The sequence below is a fragment of the Carassius carassius genome, chromosome 45 (genome assembly GCF_963082965.1).
Source record: "Carassius carassius chromosome 45, fCarCar2.1, whole genome shotgun sequence".
NCBI lineage: Eukaryota > Metazoa > Chordata > Actinopteri > Cypriniformes > Cyprinidae > Carassius > Carassius carassius.
Window position 1 is genome coordinate 716,401 of NC_081799.1, and position 24,956 is coordinate 741,356.

The 24,956-nt window shown below is 41.1% G+C and overlaps 1 protein-coding gene across 1 annotated transcript in view; it reads right to left on the reverse strand.

Annotated features, from left to right (window-relative positions):
* The window catches only part of LOC132126955 (multiple epidermal growth factor-like domains protein 10), a 135,456-nt gene extending 121,311 nt beyond the window's left edge, over positions 1 to 14,145 (reverse strand). The window contains exons 1-3 of the mRNA XM_059538579.1: positions 14,032 to 14,145; positions 6,167 to 6,268; positions 5,796 to 5,896 (exon numbers count right to left, since the gene is read on the reverse strand). Of these exons, the coding sequence (XP_059394562.1) occupies positions 5,796 to 5,896; positions 6,167 to 6,268; positions 14,032 to 14,138 (310 nt within the window). The 5' untranslated portion in view covers positions 14,139 to 14,145. The remainder of the gene's footprint in view (positions 1 to 5,795; positions 5,897 to 6,166; positions 6,269 to 14,031) is intronic.
* Positions 14,146 to 24,956: the final 10,811 nt, after the last annotated feature.

Here is a 24,956-nt window from a genome sequence, read left to right on the forward strand (position 1 = left end):
TCTCTCTCTCGTCATTTCCGGTGAGACTGAGTGTGAGTGGACGGGGTGTTTGTGAGTGTGGAGCTGAGTGCTGTGAGTCTTTTCTTTTTTTCCTTCCACCTTTTGCTGCTTTGTTTCTTTATTTGTTGCAAGGGGTTTAGTTGTTCTAAGTTTACTCCTCGGGCCGCGTGTCTCCCGTTCGCGAGAGCATGTCGGCCCCACGCCAGCAGGTGTTGGGTTCGCTCACCCGGCGGCACGCAGTGAAGGTGGCGGCCGCGGTGAGTGTGGAGGCGTGCTGCCTGGCCATAGGGAATGCCGTGGGGCATGAGAGCGTGTTGTCGGCCTCTAGGATGAACAGTGCGGTGGTGGTTTTTCTTGACTCGATTGATAAAGCCAATGAGTTGGTAGAACAGGGGATAGTTGTTGACAATGAACTTGTCCCCGTTCTTCCCCTTGCGTTACCAGCCAAGCGAGTCACTTTATCCAATGTCCCACCTTTCATGAGTGATGATATTCTGAGTCAAGCGCTGTCGCGGTATGGCAAATTAGTGTCCCGAATAAAGAAGATCTCTATCAGTAGCGATTCGCCTTTGTTAAAACATGTTGTTTCTTTTAGGCGTTTTGTCTATATGATCGTTAATGATGATACTGAACTTGATTTGTCACTTAACTTTCGAGTTGATGATTACGATTATATTGTGTTTGTTACCACTGCTAAAATTAAGTGTTTTGGCTGCGGCCAGCTGGGTCATTTAGTACGAAACTGTCCGGACAAAAATGTTGAAAATGAGACACCGATTGCAGATGGAATTTCAGCAAGCATTGAGGCGGCTGTCGCCACCGGTGTTGCCGAGGCGGTGTTGCCGGAGTCGGGCTCTGTTGTGGCGGCGACAGCGGCGGGTTCTCCCGCTGAGGATGTGGCTAGGCCATCCGCTTCGCGGCATGAGTACTCGCACTCGGAGTCCACCGGTGCGTTTTTAGAAGACGATACGGTGGTTTCAGAAAGTTTAGAACTGCCTCAGGGAAACACAATTAAGGACACGGTTTCGGATATGATTTGTGAGACGGATTGCGCTAGTTTGGATGTTCAAGAGACGGTGTTTAAAGCTCCGTTAAAAAGAAAAAAGAGCGACAGGGTTAGTGAGGCTAAAATTAGCAAGAAAAGTGTTGAGGAGGATGTTGAGGAAACAGGCAGTGATGGTGAGTCTTCTGACTCCAGTGCATCTCTTTCACAGAGCGACTTTATTGGTCGCAGTTATGAGCTCGATGATATTAAATTATTTCTTAGAGCGACTAAAAACAAGAGAGGTGTGCGTGTCCAGGAATATTTTCCAGACCTCAAACAGTTTGTCGATAAAACGAAAAATTTCATGGCAGAGAGCTGCTTCACTAATAAAGAAGTGTACCGCTTAAAGAAAATTGTGCGGAATGTTAACATCGCCCTGGGTAACGATGATGGTTAATTTGGGGGGCACGATGACCAACGCTCTTTATTTATATGGGCTGGTCTTACTTTTCTTCTCCCTACTAATGAGTGAAGTCCATTTAGCTACCTTAAACGTTAATGGCTCTAGAGATGCTCGTAAGAGAGTAATGGTGTACGAAATTATTAAGCAAAGAAATATCAGTGTTGCTTTTCTGCAAGAAACCCACAGTGACCAAAAAAATGCTGCTGACTGGGGGAGAGAATTTGATGGTGTCTCTGTTTTGAGCCATAATTCCTCAGTAAGTGGGGGTGTTGCTATTCTATTTAATAGGAATTTCGTTCCTATTTCATATGATGTTGATGAAATTGTTAAAGGAAGGCTCTTAAAAGTCAGAGCATGTTTTGAAAATCATGTGTTTGTTTTTATGTGTGTTTATGCTCCTGCTGCACCTTTGGAAAGAATGTTATTTTTAGATACGTTGTGTTTGTCTTTACAAAACTGCTGTTCTGAAGAATTTTTATTTTTGGGTGGCGATTTTAATTGTACTGAGCTGAACTTGGACAGGAATCACATGGAGCCACATTTGGCCTCACGCAAACGTCTTATACATACTATTAAAAAATATGACTTATGTGATGTTTGGAGATCTTTAAATAAGGATGAAAGGCAATATACCTGGGCACATTCACGGGATAATGTTATGTCTTTAGCTAGGTTGGACAGGTTTTATTGTTTTAAGTATCATTTTAGTATTTTTAATAGGTGTTACATTACGCCTGTTGGTTTTACGGACCATAGTATGGTGCATTGTTTATTTATTGTAAGTACTGTTAAGCCAAAGAGTGCTTACTGGCACTTTAATAACAATTTGTTACAAGATGAGTTTTTTAAAGAATCTTTCAAGTTTTTTTGGGAAGCCCATAGGAAAACAAAGCCTGGTTTTTCCTCTGTGCAACAGTGGTGGGATGTGGGTAAAGTTCAAATAAAGCAGTTTACTCAACAATACACTCTCAATGTCACTAAGGAGTTGACTCGTTCCTTAGATTTTTTAGAAAAACAGATAATTGAACTTGAATCTTTAGCTCACTCTACCGGTGACCCTTGTTTTTTAGAAGTTTATTCAAAGAAAAAGGCCCAGATGTCTGACCTACTTGGGTATAAAACACAAGGTGCTTTGGTCCGTTCACGTTTTCAAAATATAGATCAGATGGATGCACCATCTAAATATTTTTTTAATCTAGAAAAAAAGAATGGGCAGAAACGGCTGATCCATGCATTGTGTTCTGAGAATGGAGTGCTTTTATCGGATCCGGCTGAGATTCGGCAGAGAGCAGTCCTTTTTTATCAAGATTTGTATAGGAGTGAACTGAAGTCTGGCATATGCAAGGAGAACAGTTTCCTTGAAAACCTGCCAAAGGTGTCAGAAGAGGCCAATGGCGACCTCTCAAAGAGCCTGACCCTGGGTGAGCTTTACAAGGCCCTGCAGAGTATGGAGTCTGGGAGAGCACCTGGAATAGATGGCCTCCCTGTTGACTTCTACAAGACTTTTTGGGTAGAGATGGGTGTAGATCTTCTCGAGGTGCTCAATGACTGTTTGTCAAAGGGCAGATTGCCGTTGAGCTGCCGAAGAGCAGTAATCACCCTACTCCCAAAAAAAGGGGACCTGACTGACATAAGAAACTGGCGTCCGGTTTCACTCCTCTGCAATGAATATAAACTTTTATCTAAGGCTTTGGCTAACAGACTGGCTGGTGTTTTAGATCAGGTCATCCATCCGGATCAAACGTACTGTGTTCCTGGTAGGTCCATTTTTGATAATATTTCTTTTATTCGTGATATTTTTTATGTTTCTAAATTATTGAATATTAACTGTGGCCTAGTTTTTTTGGACCAAGAAAAGGCTTTTGATAGAGTTGAGCATTCTTATTTATGGAGTACTCTATCAGCTTTTGGTTTTTGTGAAAGTTTTGTTGATATGATTAGAGTACTCTATTGTGATGTTGAGAGTGTGCTGAAAATAAACGGTGGCTTATGTGCTCCATTCCGAGTCCTTAGGGGAATCAGACAAGGTTGTTCCCTGTCTGGTATGTTGTATTCTTTGGCCATTGAGCCTTTGCTTCAACAGATAAGAAGTAAACTATGTGGTTTGTCCTTACCAGTGTGTGATAACAAATTTTATTTGTCAGCATATGCTGATGATATTGTTGTTTTACTCAACAATCAGAGTGATGTACATGTTTTATTTAATCTATTTGAAGATTTTAAACAGTTGTCATCTGCTAAGGTTAACTGGAAAAAAAGTGAAGCAATACTCATAGGGCAATGGGCCGAGGGGATACCTCATCTTCCTGCTGGGTTGTTTTGGGGAAGAGGGGGCGTAAAATATTTAGGGGTGTTTTTAGGGGATGAAAGTGCCTTACAAAAGAATTGGGAAGGGTTTTTAGGTAAGTTTCAAAGCCGTTTGGACAAATGGCAGTGGTTGTTGCCAAATATGTCTTACAGAGGACGGGCTCTCATTGCTAACAATTTAATAGCCTCCTCACTTTGGCACAGACTGGCATGTGTGGATCCCTCACCACAATTTTTAACGGAAGCTCAAGCTCTTCTGGTAAATTTCTTTTGGGACAAGCTACATTGGACTTCAAAAAGTATTTTGTTTCTTCCTAAGGAAGAGGGTGGACAAGGACTGATTCATCTACAAAGTAGGTGTGCTGCTTTTCGGTTGCAGTTCGTGAAGAGATTTCTTGATGGACCTGTGCATATTGGTTGGCGTGCTGTTTGTTGCACCATTTTGCGCACTGTGGGAAGCTTTGGACTGGACAAACCTCTGTTTTTAATGAAGACAACCAAATTGGATTTATCAGGACTGCCTGCCTTCTATCAGAGCATCTTTAAAGTGTGGGGTCTTTTTCGAGTTCAAAAGACTGAGAACTTTTCCTCACTCCATTGGTTACTTCAAGAACCCTTAATTTCTGGGGCTCGTCTGGATGTCACCGCTCATTGTAATCTATCTGGGTTTAGTTTCTTGCTCCAGAAATCTAGAGTGTTTACTTTGGGCCATTTGTTGGCTTTAACTGGTCCTAATTTTGAAAACTTTGATGTAGCTTCAAAACATTTGGGAATTAGGTCTGATCGGCTATTTTGTCAGTTTTTGACTAGTTTGAAACTCTGTTTAACTGCTGAGGAAAAAAGCCTCTTGGATGATTTCTTCACTGGGGCCAGTACCCCTGACATTGATGACCTTTTCCCATGTTTAATTGTTCAACCTAATTTTGGTGATTGTACTAGTCTTTTTTTTAAATCATGTGAATCTCTTTCTTTGGATCTCTTGTCATGTGAAGGTAAAAAGTTGTATAAAGTGTGTGTTTTGGTTCTTAATAAGAGTATTCTTGAAACAAAAACTGACACACCATGGCGCTCTGTTCTCAGACTGAGAAATGATGTTAGACCGGAATGGAGATCGTTATATAAGCCACCTTTGTCTAAGAGGGTAGGTGATTTGCAGTGGAGAATTCTTCACGGTGTCATCGCGGTTAATTCTTTCGTGTCTGTGCTGAATCCAGAAGTCAGTCCTGCTTGCCCCTTTTGTACACAAAGGGAGACAATTTTTCATGCGTTCATGTACTGTTCCAGACTGGAACCTTTGTTCACGAAGTTAAGAGAGTTATTTTGGAGGTTGAGTGAAAGGTTTGATATTGAGACTTTCATTCTGGGTTTCAAATATTCTCGAGGAAAACGGTTTGTATGCCAGCTTATGAATTTTATTATTGGGCAAGCCAAAATGGCCATCTATGCCAGCAGAAAAAGAAGAATACAGCAAGAATCATGTGATATCAATGTGTGCTTTTCAAGTTTGGTAAAGTCTAGAGTTCTGATAGATTTTCGCTTCTATAAAAGCATGCAAAGCCTTAACATTTTTGAAACAATATGGTGCAGTAATGGAGCTCTTTGTGAGTTATCTGAAGGGAACTTGGTTTTCTTTTTGTGATGAGTATGATTGTGTATGTGCAATGTGTTGTACTTAATTTGTTTTTTGTTTTATTTTTTGTGAGGAGGGGGGGATGTTTGTTGTGAGACAATTGAGTGTTTATAAAAAAGGAAAAAAAAAAAAAAAAAAAAAAAAAAAAAAAAAAAGTTAATAAAGCTTTGTTAAAATTAAAATCTCTCTCTCTCTCTGTCTCTCTCTCTGTCTCTCTCTGTCTGTCTCTCTCTCTCTCTCTCTCTCTCTCTGTCTCTCTCTCTCTCTCTCTCTCTCTGTCTCTCTCTCTGTCTCTCTCTGTCTCTCTCTCTCTCTCTCTCTCTCTCTCTCTCTCTCTCTCTGTCTGTCTCTCTCTCTCTCTCTCTCTCTCTCTCTGTCTCTCTCTGCAGTAGCGCAGTAGTAACACTCACGAACACATCTGTCTCTGCTCTGGTAGAATCCCGGGCAGCACTGAGACTTGCGGCGGTGCATGGTCTTCTCTCCTCTGCGGTAGGCCGTTCTGTAGCTCACCCTAATCACAGCAGAAAAATCACGGCTACAGCTTATTCAATATTCTGTTATACCTTAATTTGATAGAAAAAAATATGAAATATATTGTGACCCTGGACCACAAAACCAGTCTTAAGTGTCAATTTTTAATCTGAAAGCTGAATAAATAAGCCTTCCATTGATGTATGGTTTGTTAGGAGGACAATATTTGTGCTCCAAGGTCACATATGAAAATATATGCTTCCATGACATTTTAATAAATTTAGAAAAGCATTGTAAAGCACACACACACCTGTGCTGAGTGCATTTGAACCAGTTGAGGATGTCTGCGCAGTTGGTGTAGTAAATCTGATCGAACGGGTGCGCATATGACTCCTGCACGGTCACTGAGTAACTGCAGAACACACACACACAAAGTTGTTTTTGAGGGACTCTACACAGACATAATGATTTCTACACTGTCCTAACTGTATTTTCTATCCCCAAACCTGAAACCTCACCCTCACAGAAAACATTCAGTGTTTGTACATTTTCAAAAAATACCTGGACCACATACTCTCTCTCTCTCACACACACACACACACACACACATGAAGGCCGTGTCTGTCATACGTGTGTGTGGTCTCGTTACTCCAGCACTAATGGCTAATGAGAGTGTGTCACATGTTCGCTGTGTGTGGCCACTGCTGATACACAATACATGAGGAAAACTAATCAGAAAAGCAAAGTGTTTTGTTGAAAGCAGCTCTTCTCCAGCTCTCCAGACACCTGTCTGTGGGTATCTGTGTGGTGTCATTCAGATGTTCATAAACTCCTCCAGTAAAAAAGCTCTCAGTGACAGAAGCGCTTTTGTTTCTCGGGAACAGTTGTGCCTGTCGGCTGTATTTAGGGCCGCTCATGTGCAGGACACATACATGAGTAAAAAGAGCACTCATCTATAAATGAGGAACATCATTATAAATAGCAACGACTGGATCAAGTATTGCTTTATGATGATGTACAGACGTTTCATGTGCGTCTGTAGAGGCAGAGCTCTTGTTTGAATCAGTTGTGAGCGCTACAGTAAAGCAGGAAAAAACTCACAATGCACGCTATGAATGTGCTGGGAAACCTTGCACACAGATATTAGGACACACTGTGCTGTACGGTCACACATTATCTGCTTTAGGAAACTCTTGTGCAGCACACAGCTGTTCCCACACATTACCCAGTGAAAGTGAATCTAGCTGGGAAAGAAAACTTCATCTTTGTTCTCTTCAATCTGCTTTAATGGATTTCCGAGCCGGTCCTTAATTTGGCTACAGACATCTCCTGCCTGTAAACATTAAGTGTGTATGTGTGTGTGTGTGTGTGTGTGTGTGTGTTTACTCCTCTGAGCTCGCCTCTTGAAAACTAAAGAGGACAAGATCATCTACAATAAGCAGTTATTGTGAAATGCTGAGAAACAGGAAAGTGTCAGAGCAGCAGTATATCAGTCTTCATCAGCATTTCATTTTCACTCACAGAGAAAGAATCAGAATCAGAAAAAGCTTTATTGCCAAGTATGCTTGCGCATACAAGGAATTTGTTTTAGTGACATAAGCTTCCAGTGCACAGAGACAACAACACACAGACAAAATAAAAAAGCAAATAAATATGTGTATAAACGATTGTGCTATAAATGATAATGGAATAGGATTGAGTAAGATTCAGGGATGTACTAGGATAGAGGGATAGCAAATAAATATAAGGATATTGTACGCTTTTATTGCATACGTGGGGAAGATTTAACTGTTCTTGAGGTAGATTGTCTGAGGGGAAGAAACTGTTCTTGTGCCTGAATGTCCTGGTATTTGTGGCCCTGAAGTGCTTGCCAGATGGCAAAAGTTCAAAGATGGGGTGACTTGGATGTGAGGGATCCAGAGTGATTTTCTGAGTCCTTTTCCTCACTCTGGATGTATACAGTTCTTGAAGGGTGGGCAGAGGAGCACCAATAATCCTTTCAGCAGTCCGAACAGTTCTCTGTAGTCTTCTGATATCTGATTTTGTAGCTGAACCAAACCAGACAGTAATTGAAGTACACAGTACAGACTCAATGACGGCTGAGTTGAACTGTTTCAGCAGCTCCTGTGGCAGGTTAAACTTCCTCAGCTGGTGAAGGAAGTAGATTCAAGATTCAAGATTTTTATTCATCACATACAAAATTATATATAGCATATATAACCAGCAGTGAAATGTGAGTCAGGTCCGCTCCATGGACAGTGCAATTATTAAACAAAAACAACACAGATGAAAATATACATAAATATAGCTATGTAAGAATGAAATAAAGTAAACAATAAAAATAATAAAATATAAAAAAGATGTATATTGTAGAATTAAATATAGAACGCAAAATAATGTGCATGAAAGTAAACTGTAGTCTTAAATATTTAGATTCACAGGGATGTACAATGTGCATATGTGCATTATACTGTAGTCTTAAATATTAAGATACACAGGGATGTACAAGAGGCAAATGTGCAAACAGGGTGACACTGTCAGTGTGTCTATGTGAGGTAGTGAATGATGAATATCTTACTGATAAAGTGAACATTAAGTGGAGACATGAAGTCTCTCGGTTTTTGCCATCAGGCTACGGAAGCGCTTACCAGATGGCAGCAAAGTGAAAAGATGGTTACTGGGGTGGGTGGAGTCTTTGATGATTTTAGCAGCTTTGCTTTTGCAGCGTTTGAGGTAGATGTCCTGTAGAGAGGGGAGAGCAGACCCTGAGATGCGCTCAGCTAAGCGCACAACTCTCTGCAGGGCTTTGCAGTCTTGACTGGAGCTGTTCCCATACCACACTGAGATACACTTCAATACACTTTCTATAGCCCCAGAATAGAAAGTTTTCAGGATTGCTGGTGAGACCCTGAATTTCCTCAGCTGTCGCAGATGGTACAGTATTTTTCTGGCTTTATTAACCTGTGTTTGAATGTGAGTAGTCCAAGTCAGGTCCTCGGAGATGTTTACACCAAGGTACTTGAAGCTGCTCATCCTCTCCACAGGAGTCCCGCTGATCATAAGAGGAGTATAGGGCTGCTGCTGTCTCTTCCTGAAGTCCACAATCAGCTCTTTAGTTTTGCTCACATTCAGAAAGAGACAGTTGTCCTGGCACCATGATGTTAATTTCTCTACCTCATCCAAGTATGCGGTCTCATTATTGTTGTGAATGAGGCCCAGAACCACAGTATCATCAGCAAATTTGATAATGGATGTGGAGCTGTGCGAAGACACGCAGTCATGTGTGTAGAGAGAGTAGAGCAGGGGACTCAGGACACAGCCCTGTGGGGCTCCTACGTCCAGGGTGATGGAGCTGGAGATGTACAGGCCTAGTTTCACCACTTGAGGTCTGCCGGTGAGGAAATCAATAATCCAGCTGCGGAGTGAAGAATTCAGGCCGAGGTCTATGAGTTTAGAGATAGCTTTAAGGGGACTATAGTATTAAAAGCTGAGCTATATTCAATAAATAGCAGCCTTACATAGTTCCTGTTATTGCTGTCAATGTGCGTGAGAGAAGAGTGCAGGATGTGAGAGATGGCATCATCGGTGGATCTGTTTGGGCGATAGGCAAACTGAAGAGGGTCCAAAGTATCTGGGATGGAGGAGCAGATGACGTTTTTAACCAGTGCTTCGAAGACCTTCATGACTATTGATGTGAGGGCAACTGGACGATAGTCATTCAGACAAGAGGGTTTATTGTTTTTAGGCACAGGGATGATGACAGAGTTTTTGAATGAGGTGGGAACCACCGATGTAGCAAGAGACTCATTAAAAATGGATGTAAACAAACCAGCGAGCTGATCAGCGCAGGACCGCAGAACACGCCCAGAAATCCCATCAGGTCCAGCTGCTTTCCTTACATTCACTCGCTTTAGTGCCCTCCGAACCTCGTCCTCCGACACAGTAATCACATTATGATGATCGCTGCTCTGGCTGCTGCTTCCTGACGCGCTGATCGGCATAATTGGCACTGCTTAGATTGCTTTCAAAGCGGCCATAGAAAGTGTTTAGCTCGTCAGCCAGCTACGGATCTGCTCTCACCTCTGCAGAGGATTTATTTCCAAAGGCACAGATGGTCCTTAGTCATTGCCACATGCGTCGGGAGTCATTTAGCTGGAAATGTGACTCTATGCGTTCCCTGTATCTGTGTTTGGTGGCATAGCACGATGCTTTGTACTCGCTCATGTTTCCTGACAGAAGACCGGCGTTGTAAGCAGCAGTGCATTTGTTTACTGCTGCACGCATTGATCTGTCCACCCACGGTTTCTGATTTGAGAATGTCCTTATAGCTATTGTATCCGTAGCTTTTTCAGCTAGCGTGTTTACAAAGCTTAATGCTACATGCGTGAACTCGCTGACGTCAGATGAACTTGCACGAAACATGTCCCAGTCTACGTTGTTAAGAGCAGCCTGCAGCATGGCTTCTGATTGGTCGGACCATCGTGTCACCACCCTCTGCACCGGGGGTTCTTGAACGAGCCTTTGTTTATATTCCGGTGTGAGGAAAATGGCGGCATAGTCCGATTTGCCGAAAGCCGGTAGTAAACGAGCTTTGTAGGCATTTTTAAACTGAGTGTAGCAATGATGTAGTGTATTCGGTCCTCTGGTTGGACAGGATATATGTTGATAGAAATTAGGCATAACTTGCCTGAGTTTGGCTTTATTAAAGTCCCCAGCGATGATAATAGCAGCGTCAGGATGTTTGTTGATGTTGACGCTGAGCGCATCGTGAAGCTCAGACAAAGCCAAACCAGTGTCTGCTTGTGGTGGGATGTAAACAGCAGTTATGATGATCGATGAAAACTCCCGTGGCAGATAGAATGGGCTGCAAATAGTGGATAAAATGTTCCAGATGAGGCGAGCAGGATTGCGACAGAGTGGAGATATTTCTGGGGTCACACCATTTCTTGTTAATCATGAAACACACTCCTCCGCCTTTGGATTTGCCAGCTTCGGCTGTCCTGTCCGTCCGTAAAAACAGAGAAGTTTTCAGGCGTTACAGCAGCGTCCGGGACTTTGTTTCTGACAAACAAAGGATGTTACAGTCCCTAATGTCCCATTGGAAACTTATCCTGGCTCTAAGATCGTCCATCTTATTATCCAGAGACTGGACATTGGTGAGCAGGATGCTCATTAGAGGAGGACTGTGTGCTCTTTTCCTCAGTCTGTTGCGAATCCCAGCACGTTTCCCACGGTGTTTCTTGATCCGTCGCCTCGGGTGGTTATTCAGGTGGCCATTGTTCATCTCGGCGTTCCGGAGTGTCTCAGATGGCCACGATGGGTTGGAGGATAAAGTACCCTGAAACAGGTCAGGTAAGCAGGGTCCAATGTCCAAAAGTGTTTCTTTGACGTAAATGATCAGTGCAGAGGTTATGTGTGTAAAAAGAGAAAGCAAAAGTAGGTAAAAAAGTAAATAAAAACATAATCTAAGCGGAGCGACCTGGACGGCGACTGGACTCGGCGTCGCCATCTTAATTTTTTCAGTACTACCGTTTGTTGGGCCTTTTTCACAAATGGAGTCAATGTGATTGTCCCACTTCAGGTCCTGGGAGTTGGTGGTTCCCAGGAACCTGAATGACTCCACTGCAGTCACAGTGCTGTTCATGATGGTGAGTGGGGGGAGTGTAGGGGGGTTTCTTCTAAAGTCCATGATCATCTCCAATGTTTTGAGCGTGTTCAGCTCCAGGATGTTAAGACTTTACCAGACAGCCAACTGCTCAACCTCTTGTCTGTCAGCAGACTCATCACTGATGTGGATGAGACCGATGACTGTAGTGTCGTCTGCAAACTTCAGGAGCTTGACAGAGGGGTCTTTAGAGGTGCAGTCATTAGTGTACAGCGAGAAGAGCAGTGGGGAGAGAACACATCCCTGAGGGGCACCGGTGTTGGTGGAGCAGCTGTTTGACATGTATTTCCCCAGTCTCACTAACTGTTGCCTATCTGTCAGAAAGCTGGTGATCCACTGACAGATAGAGCTAGGAACAAAGAGCTGGGTCAGTTTGGTCTGAAGGGCTGTTGGGATGATGGTGTTGAAAGCCGAACTAAAATCCACAAACAGGATCCTCACAAAAGTCCCTGTTTTGTCCAGATGTTGCAGGATGAAGTGCAATCCCATGTTGACTGAATCATCCACTGACCTGTTTGCTCCATAAGCAAACTGCAGGGGGTCCAGTAAGGGTCCAGTGATGTCCTTCAGATAAGCCAGAACCAGTTTTTCAAACAACTTCATGATGACAGACATTATATCCGCAGGTGAATAGTTGTTAAATCCTGTTATCTTGGTTTTCTTTGGAACGGGGATTATGGTGGAGTGTTTGAAGCAGGAAGGCACTTTACACAAACCCAGTGATCTGTTGAAGATCTGTGTGAAGATGGGGGCCAGCTGGTCAGCACAGGTTCTCAAAAAGGCTGGTGTAACGCCATCTGGGCCTGGTGCTTTTCTTCTTTTGTTCTTCCTAAAGACCTGGTGCACATCATCTTCACAGATTTGAAGAGCAGGAGGGGTGGAGAGGGGGATTGCAGGAGGTGTTAACGGTTGTGTAGGGAGATGGTCAGAATGGGTGTTGGGGGTTTCAAATCTACAATAAAACTCATTCAGGTCGTTATCAAGTCGTTGATTAGCCTCAGTGCAAGGGGATTGTGTCTTGTAGTTTGTGATGGCTCTCAGTCCTCTCCAAACTGATGTTGAGTTTTTGGAAGTAAACTGGTCTTCCAACTTTTTAGCGTAGGTCTTTTAAGCCGCTCTAATCTCTTTGTTCTATGTGTTCCTGGCCTGATTGTACAAGACCCTGTCCCCATTTCTGAAGGCATCCTCTTTGGCCTGACGAAGATGTCTGAGTTTTGCTGTAAACCATGGCTTATCATTGTTGAATGTTAAATAAGTCCTGGTAGGAATGCATATATCCTCACAGAAACTAATATAGGATGTTACAGTCTCTGTGAGTTCGTCCAGATCGGTGGTAACAGCTTTAAAAACACTCCAATCCGTGAGGTCAAAACAAGCTTGTAAATCCTGTTCTGTTTCGCTGGTCCAGCTCTTCACAGTCTTTACTACAGGTTTAGCAGATTTAATTTTCTGCTTGTAGGTCGGTATAAGATGAACCAGACAGTGATCAGAAGGTCCCAAAGCTGCTCGTGGAACAGAGTGATATGCATCCTTTTTTGTGGTGCAACAGTGATCAAATATTTTGCTGTCTCTAGTGGGACATGTAACATGCTGTCTGTATGTTGTCAGTTCACGGGAGAGATTGGCTTTATTAAAGTCCCCAAGAATGATTAAAACGGAGTCCGGGTTTTGTTGTTCTGTCTCTGTGATTTGATCAGCGAATTTCTGTAAAGCTGAGCTCAAGTGCGCTTGAGGAGGGATGTAAACACTCACCAGAATGAACGAGTGAAACTCCCACTGCGAATAGAACGGCTTGCAGTTGACAAACAGCATTTCTAGATCAGGACAGCACATCTTCTTTAACATAGTTACATCTGTACACCAGTGTTCATTGATGTAAAAGCATGTCCCGCCGCCGCGTGATTTCTCAGTTGATTCTGTGTCACGATACGCTCTGAACAGCTGATAGCCCGGCAGATGGTGCGTGGTGTCCAGTATGGCGTCATTCAGCCAGGTTTCCGTGAAACACAGAGCAGCAGAGTGGGAGAAATCCTTATTTGTCCGAGAGAGCAGAAGGAGTTCGTCCGTTTTGTTGGGTAGAGAGCGGAGATTTGCCAGATGGATGCTAGGCAATGGCATTTGAAATCCACGCTTCCTGAGTCTGACTAGCGCTCCCGCTCACTTTCCCCATCTGCGCATCCTGAAGCGTTTGATCAGTGCCACTGCTCCTCCGACAATAACATTCAGTAAAACATCAGGAAAAACAGGAAAAACGAACAAAAACAGTATAAACACTGGAAAGCCAAGAACTGAAGCAGCCATGTACGGTGCCATCGAGAGCTCGAGCAAAAAGTGACCCAAATCTAGCTGCCACATCTTTTCTTAAACATATAGATAGATCATATATCAGACACTAAATCATTTCATAATAAACAGATACTTAAAGTTATATACTTAAGTATATAATAGGCTTCCTAATGAGATTTATTTTTATTACTGAAGCATGCTACACAACTTGGAGATACACCCACCTCTCCCAGTGACTGCAGACATTCGGGTCGTCCAGGTTGAGTGATGACGTCAGAGCAATCAAACAACACGAGATGGCCAATAGCAGAGGACTCCAGAACGACATCATTGCAGGAAACACCTTCACACAAACACACACTCAATCATGACCTGCATCACACACGAGAAATAACAGTTCATCAAGCCTTCAAATGTGCTTGGGGTAACTGGATGGAGCACTGATGGCACGTCAAAGACAATGAAATCACATGTGTGTACTTCTGATCAGCAGCACCAGTGGATCGCTCAAGTGTCACAGTTCAGATGGGCAGAGTCAGGGTCCATGAGAGATCCGGCACAGACTGCTGTTGATCAGACTCTAATGCAGGAGCAAGTTCTGTGTGTTTGAGATGTAAATGGTGCCCAGCAGCATGTTCATTAGGATCTCAAACAGTTTGAGTTTGATCTGATGACAATAATTTAATCTTTGGAAGAACTTTTCTTCTGCTTAGGACTAAATTTATTTGATCAAAAATACAGTAAAACAATTAAATATTATTAGGATTTAAAACAGCTGTTTGTGTATGTGAGTATATGGGTCATTCCTGGCATTCGGTAATATTTCAGTCCCCCAGAGTTTCTTAAGTTGTGCTTCACCAAAACTAATTGTTCAAAACTTTTTGTAATACTTTGGTATGCAGATTATAATGCATAAAAATAATTATTGCATTTCAAAAAAATTCTGTCTTATATCTATCTTGAACTAACTATTTGAGTTCGTACTTAGGAAATTCTTAACAAAAATGTCATAGTGTGTGATTTTGGGCAATAATTTAAGCACTTATTTTGTGCTCCTTTCTTGTGAAAAAAAAAAACATTTTTCTGAAAAACTTCAAGATATTTGATAAAACACAGATTTTAACGTTATGTCCAGGGCCGTAGCTGGGGTTTGCGGGGCCCTGGTGAAGGTTGTACCAGTGGGCCCTGTTTGAAATTGTTTAATTTGTATGTTCGTTCATTTTTTGTATTTGTGCTGTTTACACAATGTTTAAGTTTTTTTCAAGTTTGAAGGGTCTAGGTACAGAAACTAAATAATTAAATGTAAAATAGCACTGGATAGTCTTCAATGTAAAAATGAAATATACAATCAAACCTACATTTATTCAGACACCTTCAACATTTCTCACATTATAACAGTTTAATTACTATCGCTTGTAAAATGGTTATAAAAAAATGACAAGAACTTTGTCTTGATAATGTCATAACTTTGATAGAAATGTATGCAATAGATTACAATCAACCAAAACTACAGACAACTGTTATTATGACAATATTTACACAACTATCAATACTTTGTTGAACAATTACCAAGCAATGCTTCATTTTGTTCAGACTGTGGTGTGAAAAGGTTGCATTAGTAAATCAGAAAAAAAAACATAAGCAATACATGGTGCTTTATAAGGTGATGAATGATTTTTGGTCTCAATCTTATATATATAATAGAAATCAGAAATCAGAAATCAGAATGAGCTTTATTGCCAGGTATGTTTACACATACGAGGAATTTGTTTTCGTGACAGAAGCTCCGCAGTACAACAGAATGACAGCGACAGAACATAAAACACATAATAAAAGAATATAAAAATACAAAAAATACAAATAAGTAGACAAGGAATGACAATATACAAATTGACAATTGTAGGCAGGTATATTACAAAAATGCAGTTATGTATGTACATGTATATTATGTGCAAAATGTAAGTGTATACTAAGTATGTGTGTTAGATAAATTAAGTGTATGTGTATATAAATATAAAGTGTAGTGTGTTCATTGTGTTCAGTGTGTATCAGCTGTTCATTAGATGGATTGCCTGAGGGAAGAAACTGTTCCTGTGTCTGGTCGTTCTGGTGCTCAGTGCTCTGTAGCGTCGACCAGATGGCAACAGTTCAAAGAGGGAGTGTGCTGGATGTGAGGGGTCCAGAGTGATTTTAACAGCCCTTTTGCTCGCTCTGGATAAGTACAGTTCTTGAATAGATGGGAGAGTTGAACCGATGATTCGCTCAGCAGTCCGGACTACCCTCTGTAGTCTTCTGAGGTCCGATTTAGAAGCTGAGCTGAACCAGACAGTTACTGAAGTGCAGAGGATGGATTCGATGATGGTGGAGTAGAACTGTTTCAGCAGATCCTGTGGCAGGTTAAACTTCCTCAGCTGGCGAAGAAAGTACAACCTCTGCTGGGCCTTTTTCACAATGGAGTCAATGTGAATGTCCCACTTCAGGTCCTGAGAGATAGTGGTGCCCAGGAACCTGAATGACTCCACTGCAGTCACAGTGCTGTTCATGATGGTGAGTGGGGGGAGTGCAGGGGGGTTTCTCCTGAAGTCCACGATCATCTCCACTGTTTTGAGCGTGTTAAGCTCCAGGTTGTTGAGACTGCACCAGACAGCCAGCTCTTTAACCTCCTGTCTGTAAGCAGACTCATCACCGTCCTGAATGAGGCCGATGAGTGTGGTGTCGTCTGCAAACTTCAGGAGCTTGACAGAGGGGTCCTTAGATGTGCAGTCATTAGTGTACAGGGAGAAGAGCAGTGGGGAGAGAACGCAGCCCTGGGGAGCTCCGGTGCTGATTGTACGGGTGCTGGATGTGTATTTTCCCAGCCTCACTAGCTGCTGCCTGTCTGTCAGGAAGCTGTTGATCCACTGACAGACGGAGGTGGGCATGGAGAGCTGAGTTAGTTTGGGCAAGAGGAGGTTTGGGATGATCGTGTTAAAGGCCGAGCTGAAGTCCACAAACAGGATCCTCACATAGGTCCCCGGTCTGTCTAGGTGTTGCAGAACATAATGCAGTCCAATGTTTACTGCATCGTCCACAGACCTGTTTGCTCTATAGGCAAACTTAAAAGGATCCAGTAAGGGCCCATTGATGTCCTTTAGGTGGGCCAGCACCAGTTTTTCAAATGACTTCATGACTAGATAGATAGATGTATTATATGTATTATAATGTATTATAAACTATCTTTTCATAGATAGATAGATATACACTTTTTATCAGTTTCACTAGTAGTTCACTGTATGAAGATTCTTTGGGTATAATATGTCACAGTTCGCTTAATTTTGCTATACTCACTTACATAAAATTGCACCAAAATCTGCAGCAGATAGACAGTGTTGGCCATTCAGATACTGTATGCTGACCCAGAGAGAAGGGGACAATATGAGACAAAAAATAAACCTGTTTATCATGGGTATTCTTAAGGCATTATAATGAATGCTTAATGCATTATAAAAAAAAACGTATAATATGTTGTATCAACTAATGAATAATCATAAGAATCATTTTAATATATTATATATAATATTTACTTATTTGTGGTTTTAACTTTTTTAAGAGTATGATGATTTATAACACAATGAACATGTTGCAACCACTTTTACAATGTATTATAAATGTATTATAAGTCTCATATCAGTTAAACAAGTAATTGTGTGCACATCCCACCTTCTGGCAGGTGCAGGACAAATAACTACTAAAGTGAAAAAAAAATTAATGTCTGCAACACTGCAACTCCCATATTTAATAAGAGGCAACGGTCTGACCCTTTTTTTTATTTTAATTAATCGTATTTAGTTGAAAAATAAAATAAAATCTATATTCCAAGTTGAAATGTTACTGAATCCCAGGAATGACCCATATGTTCAACTGGAATTTTCAGCATCATTCCGTGTCACGTGATCTTCAGAAATCATTCTAATATACTGATTTGCTGCTCAAGAATCACTTCTGATTATTATCAATGTTGAAAACAGCTGTGCTACACAATATTTTACTTCCATGCAAATGTTTGCGGCAAGTTAGTTTAAATAATAACACTTTTATTCATCAAGCATCAAACGTGACAGCAAAGTAATTTATAATGTTACAAAAGACTTCTATTTCGAGTAAATGCTGCTGCAGGACTGAGTTACATTTTAAATATATAATATAATAATATTACACAAGATGACTGTTTTTGCTACATTTCAAATCAAATAAATGCTTTTTTGTGAGCATAATCCCAAACAGAGCAACTCATGTCATGTTTCTAGTTTTTCCCCCTTTTTTCATGTAGTTCATCCCAGTAACTAAAGAAATGGTGTGAAAAGTTGGACACTTCATGTTGCAGCTCTTATTATGTAGTGATCAGACTCTGATGTTGAGTGACAAAAAAATAACCTTGTAAAATTCATAGTGTATATGACTGTAGTATATAGCATGTTATTTGAGACAGGTCATTGTTTGGTCTGTTAATCTACACCAGATTCTAGCATCATCTAGCTTTTAAAACATTAGATTCATCTTCTGCATGACATTTCTCAAACACTGAATTCAATCAAACAGTCCATTCTGAAGCCAAGACCAAGCAATGCCTGTGAAAAACTAAGAACTACGAACACCAGATCTGGTGCCATTTCATATCACTTTAGTGCAAAACCTCTGCCTGCAGGGGAGACTGAGAGCATGATGGGTATCCCTGACCACATCTGTTCAGTCAACGGTCAAGCAAAGCCTGTGGAGGTGAACCTGTAGGACAGGCTCCTCATTCACAAACCCAGTGTCCCTCACATCGATGAACTCTGCGTGAAGTGTAATGCACTGTGGTATCTATGTGTAGATAAAAATGGTTTCTGTGAGGATTTCCAGTCAGGATTTTAGACCATATCATAGTACTGAGTCTGCTCTCCTTAGAGTTACAAATGACCTGCTCTTATCCTCTGATCGTGGTTGTATCTCTCTGTTATTGCTACTGGATTTCAGCGCTGCGTTCGACACTATTGACCACAAAATTCTCTTGAATAGACTTGAACACTTTGTTGGCATTAATGGACGTGCATTAGCATGGTTCAAGTCATACTTATCTGACCGCCATCAGTTCGTAGCAGTGAATGAAGAGGTATCATATCAATAACACTTGCAGTATGGAGTACCTCAAGGCTCAGTACTAGGGGGCGTTACTCTTCACGCTTTATATGTTACCCTTGGGAGATATCATCAGGAAACATGGTGTTAGCTTTCACTGTTATGCTGATGATACTCAGCTCTATATTTCTACGCGCCCCGGTGAAACACACCAATTTGAAAAACTAATGGAATGCATAGTCGATATAAAAAACTGGATGACGAGTAATTTCTTACTGCTAAATTCTGAAAACAACAGGTGTTAATTATAGGACCTAAAAACTCTGCTTGTAATAACCTAGAATGCTGTCTAAGACTTGATGGTTGCTCTGTCAATTCTTCGTCATCAGTTAGGAACCTAGGTGTGCTATTTGATAGCAATCTTTCCTTAGAAAGCCAAGTTTTTAGCATTTGTAAAACTGCATTTTCCATCTCAAAAATTTATCTAAATTATGACCTATGTTCTCAATGTCAAATGCAGAAATGTTAATTCATGCGTTCATGACCTCAAGGTTAGATTATTGTAATGCTATATTGGGTGCTTTAGGGGGTCACTGTAGTCACCCAGATCCAGTACGTATCCAGCCCAGATGGTAGATCAGCACCAAGAAAGGACCTCTACATCCCTGAAAGACAGCAGAGAACAGGACAACTTGAACCCCAGATACAGATCCCCTGTAAAGACCTTGTCTCAGACGACCACCGGGACAAGACCACTGGTGCCTTTGGCAGTGTGGGCAGGTGCCAAATCCTGCTGGAAATCAGCATCTTCAAAAAACTGGTCAACAGGAGATTTTGAATCAATTTTGCTTGACAATCCTTATAATCCTCTCGGTTGGTTGTGCATTTTTTTCTTCCACACTTTTTCCTTCCACTCAACTTTCTGTTAACATGCTTGGTTACAGCACTCTGTGAACAGCCAGCTTCTTTGGCAATGAATGTTTGTGGCTTACCCTCTTTGTGAAGGGTGTCAATGATTGTCTTCTGGACAACTGTCAGATCAGCAGTCGTTTTCAAGATTGTGTAGCCTAGTGAAACAAACTGAGAGACCAAAGGCTCAGGAAACCTTTGCAGGTGTTTTGAGTTGATTATCTGATTGGCATGTCACCATATTCTTATTTATTGAGAGAGTGAATTGGTGGATTTTTGTTAAATGTGAGCCAAAATCATCACAATTAAAAGAACCAAAGACTTAAACTACTTCAGTCTGTGTGCATTGAATTTATTTAATTCACAAGTTTCACAATTTGAGTTGAATTACTGAAATAAATGAACTTTTCCACAACATTCTAATTTATTGAGATGCACCTGTATATTACTGTATATAACTTTTCCAGCCACCAAAGACAGATTTGCAAATAACCTGCCTGATTTATCTCAACTGCTCTGTGTACCCATAAATACACATAAACTAGACTAAATGACTGGCAACATGGGCACTATTTTCTCTTAAACTTGATATGGTGCATGACTATCCGTTCAAAGCACTTCATGAGGATGGGAGTAAGTGCAACTGGATGGTTGTCATTGAAGGAGGATGGAGATGGCTTTTTAGGGACTGGAATGATAACGGTAGCTTTGAAGCATGTGGGGTCAACAGCCTGACTAAGTGAGATGTTGAAAATGTCTGTGAAGACATCAGTGAGTTCCACTTGACAGTCTCTCAGTACACGCCCAGGAATGTTGTCAGGACCCAGAACTTTACGTGCATTGATCCTGCTGTAGGATCTCCTCACGCTGTCTGGGGTCAGTGTCATCACATGGTCACCGGGAGGAGGTGGAGTCTTCTGTGCAGTGGAGCTGTTTTGTTCCTCAAAGCGAGCGAAGAAGGCGTTCTGCTCAGTCAGAAGGGAGATGTTGCTGTCACAGGTCTGCGGTAGGGGCTTGTAGGCCGTAATGTTCTATATCCCCTGCCATAGGCTCCGAGTGTCTCTTCTGTCGCTGAATTGATGAGCTATCCTCCTGGTGTACTGTCTCTTAACCTTTCTGATGCTGTGGGATAAGTTGGCCATAGCTGTCCTCAGGCCCACCTCATCTCCAGCTCTGAAGGCAGTGTTCCACGTCTTCAGGAGTCTGCAGACCTCCCCTGTCATCCACGGCTTCTGGTTGGCCCAGACAGTAATGGTCTTTGTGACTGGGTTTTTCCTCCAACAACAAGAGCTCTGTCCGCTTGATTGCATATAAGCTGATCGAGCTGAATAGTGCAGTCTTGAACGCTGTTGCTGAGCCATGTTTCCGTGACCACAAAAACACAGCAGTCTCTTAGTCTCTCATGCGTTTTCTCAGATCGGATAGCTATCCGATTTATCAAAACGGTTCCATTTACACCTGGTCACATGAATGTGTTTTTGCGAAACGGATTTAAATCCGATCTTCAATTCCCGCGCTATATGCAGATTTAATGGAGTGCACGTCACCGAAAGCAACAGATATGAGCTGCATTTTATTGATCATCAGCTAAAATTTCAAAATTAAAGACCGCAATAAGAGAGAGCGGCAACAGCACTGGTAAGATCATTTCGTTTCTCTACTATTAATGATGATGATTGTGTGTTAAGCGTTCGCGACTTACTTTCACTTTGATTTGCAATAGTTTGCACGTTGGTTTAAGGAGTATGCTCAGCTTCTCATCTGGTGGTGCGTGTTCCAGTAGCGTCGTCATATCTGGCTATAACATTACATATAGCCTATAACATAATTTGGGGAGGAGTACAATTTACATATGTGGTTTTAACAACCAGATGCATTTACACTTGTCTAGTTTTGTCTGGAATGCGGCCCAGACCACCTCCTGAAGTGGTTTGAGCGATCGGATTCAAATCCGTCTCAAATGCGTTTCGGAGGGCATTTACACCTGGTCTTTTCACGATCGGATAGCTATTCAATCTGAGAAAACGCATGAAGTGGCCAGGTGTAAACAGCCCCTTACAGCCCTCTGAGTTGAATGTAGTAATTGGATGTGGTCCAGTTTATTGTCCAACGAGCATACGTTAGCCAGTACGATGGTGGGGATGGCTGGCTTGTGTGGGTTAACCGTTAGCCTAGCCCGGATACCTTCGCACTTACCCCTCTTCTGACTCACAAGACAAAAAAACAAGAAAAAAACTATTCTGTCGGGAGCGAGAGAAGCCGCTGCGTGTAGACATGCCACCATCTTGTAGATATGCCTACAACTCATAGTCTTGAGCACAAATGGAGAAAAACGAACTTGGAAGTTTTTAGAATTGTGTGGAAAAACAGTATATCCAGCTATAGACAGGCTCTAAAAACTTCCAGGGCCGAGCATATCCACGAACTTATTGAAAATAACCAAATCAATCCAAGGTTTTTATTTAGCACAGGGGCTACATGAACAAATAACCAGATGCCACCTGATTCAAATATTCCATCAACGTTTCATAGTAATGACTTTATGAATTTCTTCACTGATAAAATAGATAACCAGTGTTAATTTTGACACAAAATTTTAATTTAGTTTTAGTCTTAGTCTTTTGACTATAATTCTTTTTAGTTTTAGTCAAGTTTTAGTCATCTGATTTGTTTTAATTTTAGTCTTATTTTAGTCGACTAAAATTGCTTGGTATTTTAGTCGACTAAAATAAGACTAAAATCAATAACAGATTTACTACACAATTTTTTACCGCTGGTATAGGAAACAAACTTAACCAAAATATATAAAACACAATTTCAACTTTGTTTCAACACAACTGTGTCTTTATTTCAATTCAAAAGCTTTTATGCAGCAACAAACACTGTCATGATAATGTAAACAATAACTAGCTGCCAATTGACCATCAATAAAAGAAAAATAAAGTTAGGTCCACGACCTTAAAGCTTACAGCTGAGCTGAACAATAAGTGCAAACATTTTTAATTTAAAGTAAATATTTAATAAGTTGGCAGCTAGGTGGATTAAAAAAGTAACAAGATTTTATAAGGTATTCATTTGTCTAGCAATATTGTATGTTTTAAATACTAAAATATTGCTAGATTAGTATGTATAATGATAGGATGTGAACATTCACGTTTCACATGACTAATATAGAAATATTTGTGATATTGTCAACAAGTAGAACATTACAAAATATACTAAACATTAGTATTAATCAAATATATGTAGCATAATATTACGTACAGTACAGACCAAAAGTTTGGACACACCTTCTCATTCAAAGAGAAAATTGTAGAGTCACACTGAAGGCATCAAGGGCTATTTGAGCAAGAAGGAGAGTGATGGGGTGCTGCGCCAGATGACCTGGCCTCCACAGTCACCGGACCTGAACCCAATCAAGATGGTTTAGGGGTGAGCTGGACCGCAGACAGAAGGCAAAAGGGCCAACAAGTGCTAAGCATCTCTCGGGGAACTCCTTCAAGACTGTTGGAAGACCATTTCAGGTGACTACCTCTTGAAGCTCATCAAGAGAAAGCCAAGAGTGTGCAAAGCAGTAATCAAAGCAAAAGGTGGCTACTTTGAAGAACCTACAATATAACATATTTTCAGTTGTTTCACACTTTTTGTTATGTATATAATTCCATATATAATTCCACATGTGTTAATTCATAGTTTTGATGCCTTCAATGTGAATCTACAATTTTCATAGTCATGAAAATAAAGAAAACTTTGAATGAGAAGGTGTGTCCAAACTTTTGGCCTTTACTGTATTAGTATGGTGCTCTCATCTAACTTGAAGAAGGGGCTCTTTTACAGTATAGCTTAGTATAGTTCGTAATATTTAATGCTACAACAGCTACGCACTGCAGTCTTCCAATTTTGCTTAGCTCAATAAACAAAAGAACATCGTTGTGAATTTACCTTTGAGAAAATTTCCGGGTGGTCCGGGTCTGTAAATGTCTTTTCAAATTGTTCTTGCCACGAATGATCGCTCCACATGTTTTACACTTAGTTTTGTTTTGTTCGTCGTCAAACGTGAAGTGAGCTGTGGACATTTTGTTGCTCTTTTAGACATCACCTCTTCGAATGCCATCTTCCTGGGAGCTCAGTCAAAAACTAAATACCTTCGCTTCACGTCTCAATAAGTCAGGCTCTGATTGGTTCTCTTCTCTCATGCAGTCTCGCCTGTTCCGTTTTGCCAGTTCTTTTGTTCATTCCTCGCATCTCTCCCGTCTGCTGATTTGATTTTCGTCACAGTCTATTTTCGTCTCGTCCTTTATTTGTTGACAATAATGTCAATCAATTTAGTCATAGTTTTAGTCTCCATCAGAGACTTCTTTTTTAGTTTTCGTTTAGTTTTCGTCCGCAAAAATATATTTGTGACGAAAATAATGACGAAAATATTTAGTCAACGAAATTAACATTGTAGATAACATCAGAAATACAATAAACAAATGTAGATTCTACAGCATTTAATACGTCAGTTTAATCCATCGCACCCAAAGATAAACTGCAGTGCTTTACAAACTATAGGACAGGAAGAGCTAAATAAACTTAACCACTTCATCTAAACCAACAACATGTTTATTAGATCCTGTACCCACTAAATTACTAAAAGAGCTGTTACCTGTAGCCGAAGAACCGCTTCTCAATATCATTAACTCGTTGTTATCTTTAGGTCACGTCCCAAAACCATTCAAGCTGGCGGTTATCAAGCCTCTTATTAAGAAACCAAAACTAGATCCTAGTGTACTGGCAAATTATAGGCCTATTTCAAATCTTCCATTTATGTCTAAACTTTTAGAAAAAGTTGTGTCTGCTCAATTGAGCACCTTCCTGCATAAAAATGATCTGTATGAAGAATTTCAGTCAGGTTTCAGGCCCCACCATAGCACAGAAACTGCACTTGTTAAAATTACAAATGACCTGCTTCTTGCGTCAGATCAAGGCTGCATCTCATTTCTAGTCTTACTTGATCTTAGTGCTGCGTTCGACACCATAGATCATGACATACTCATAGATCGATTACAAAACTATACAGGTATTCAAGGGCAGGCTCTAAGATGGTTTAGATCCTACCTGTCCGATCGCTACCATTTTGTTTACTTAAATGGGGTGTCAT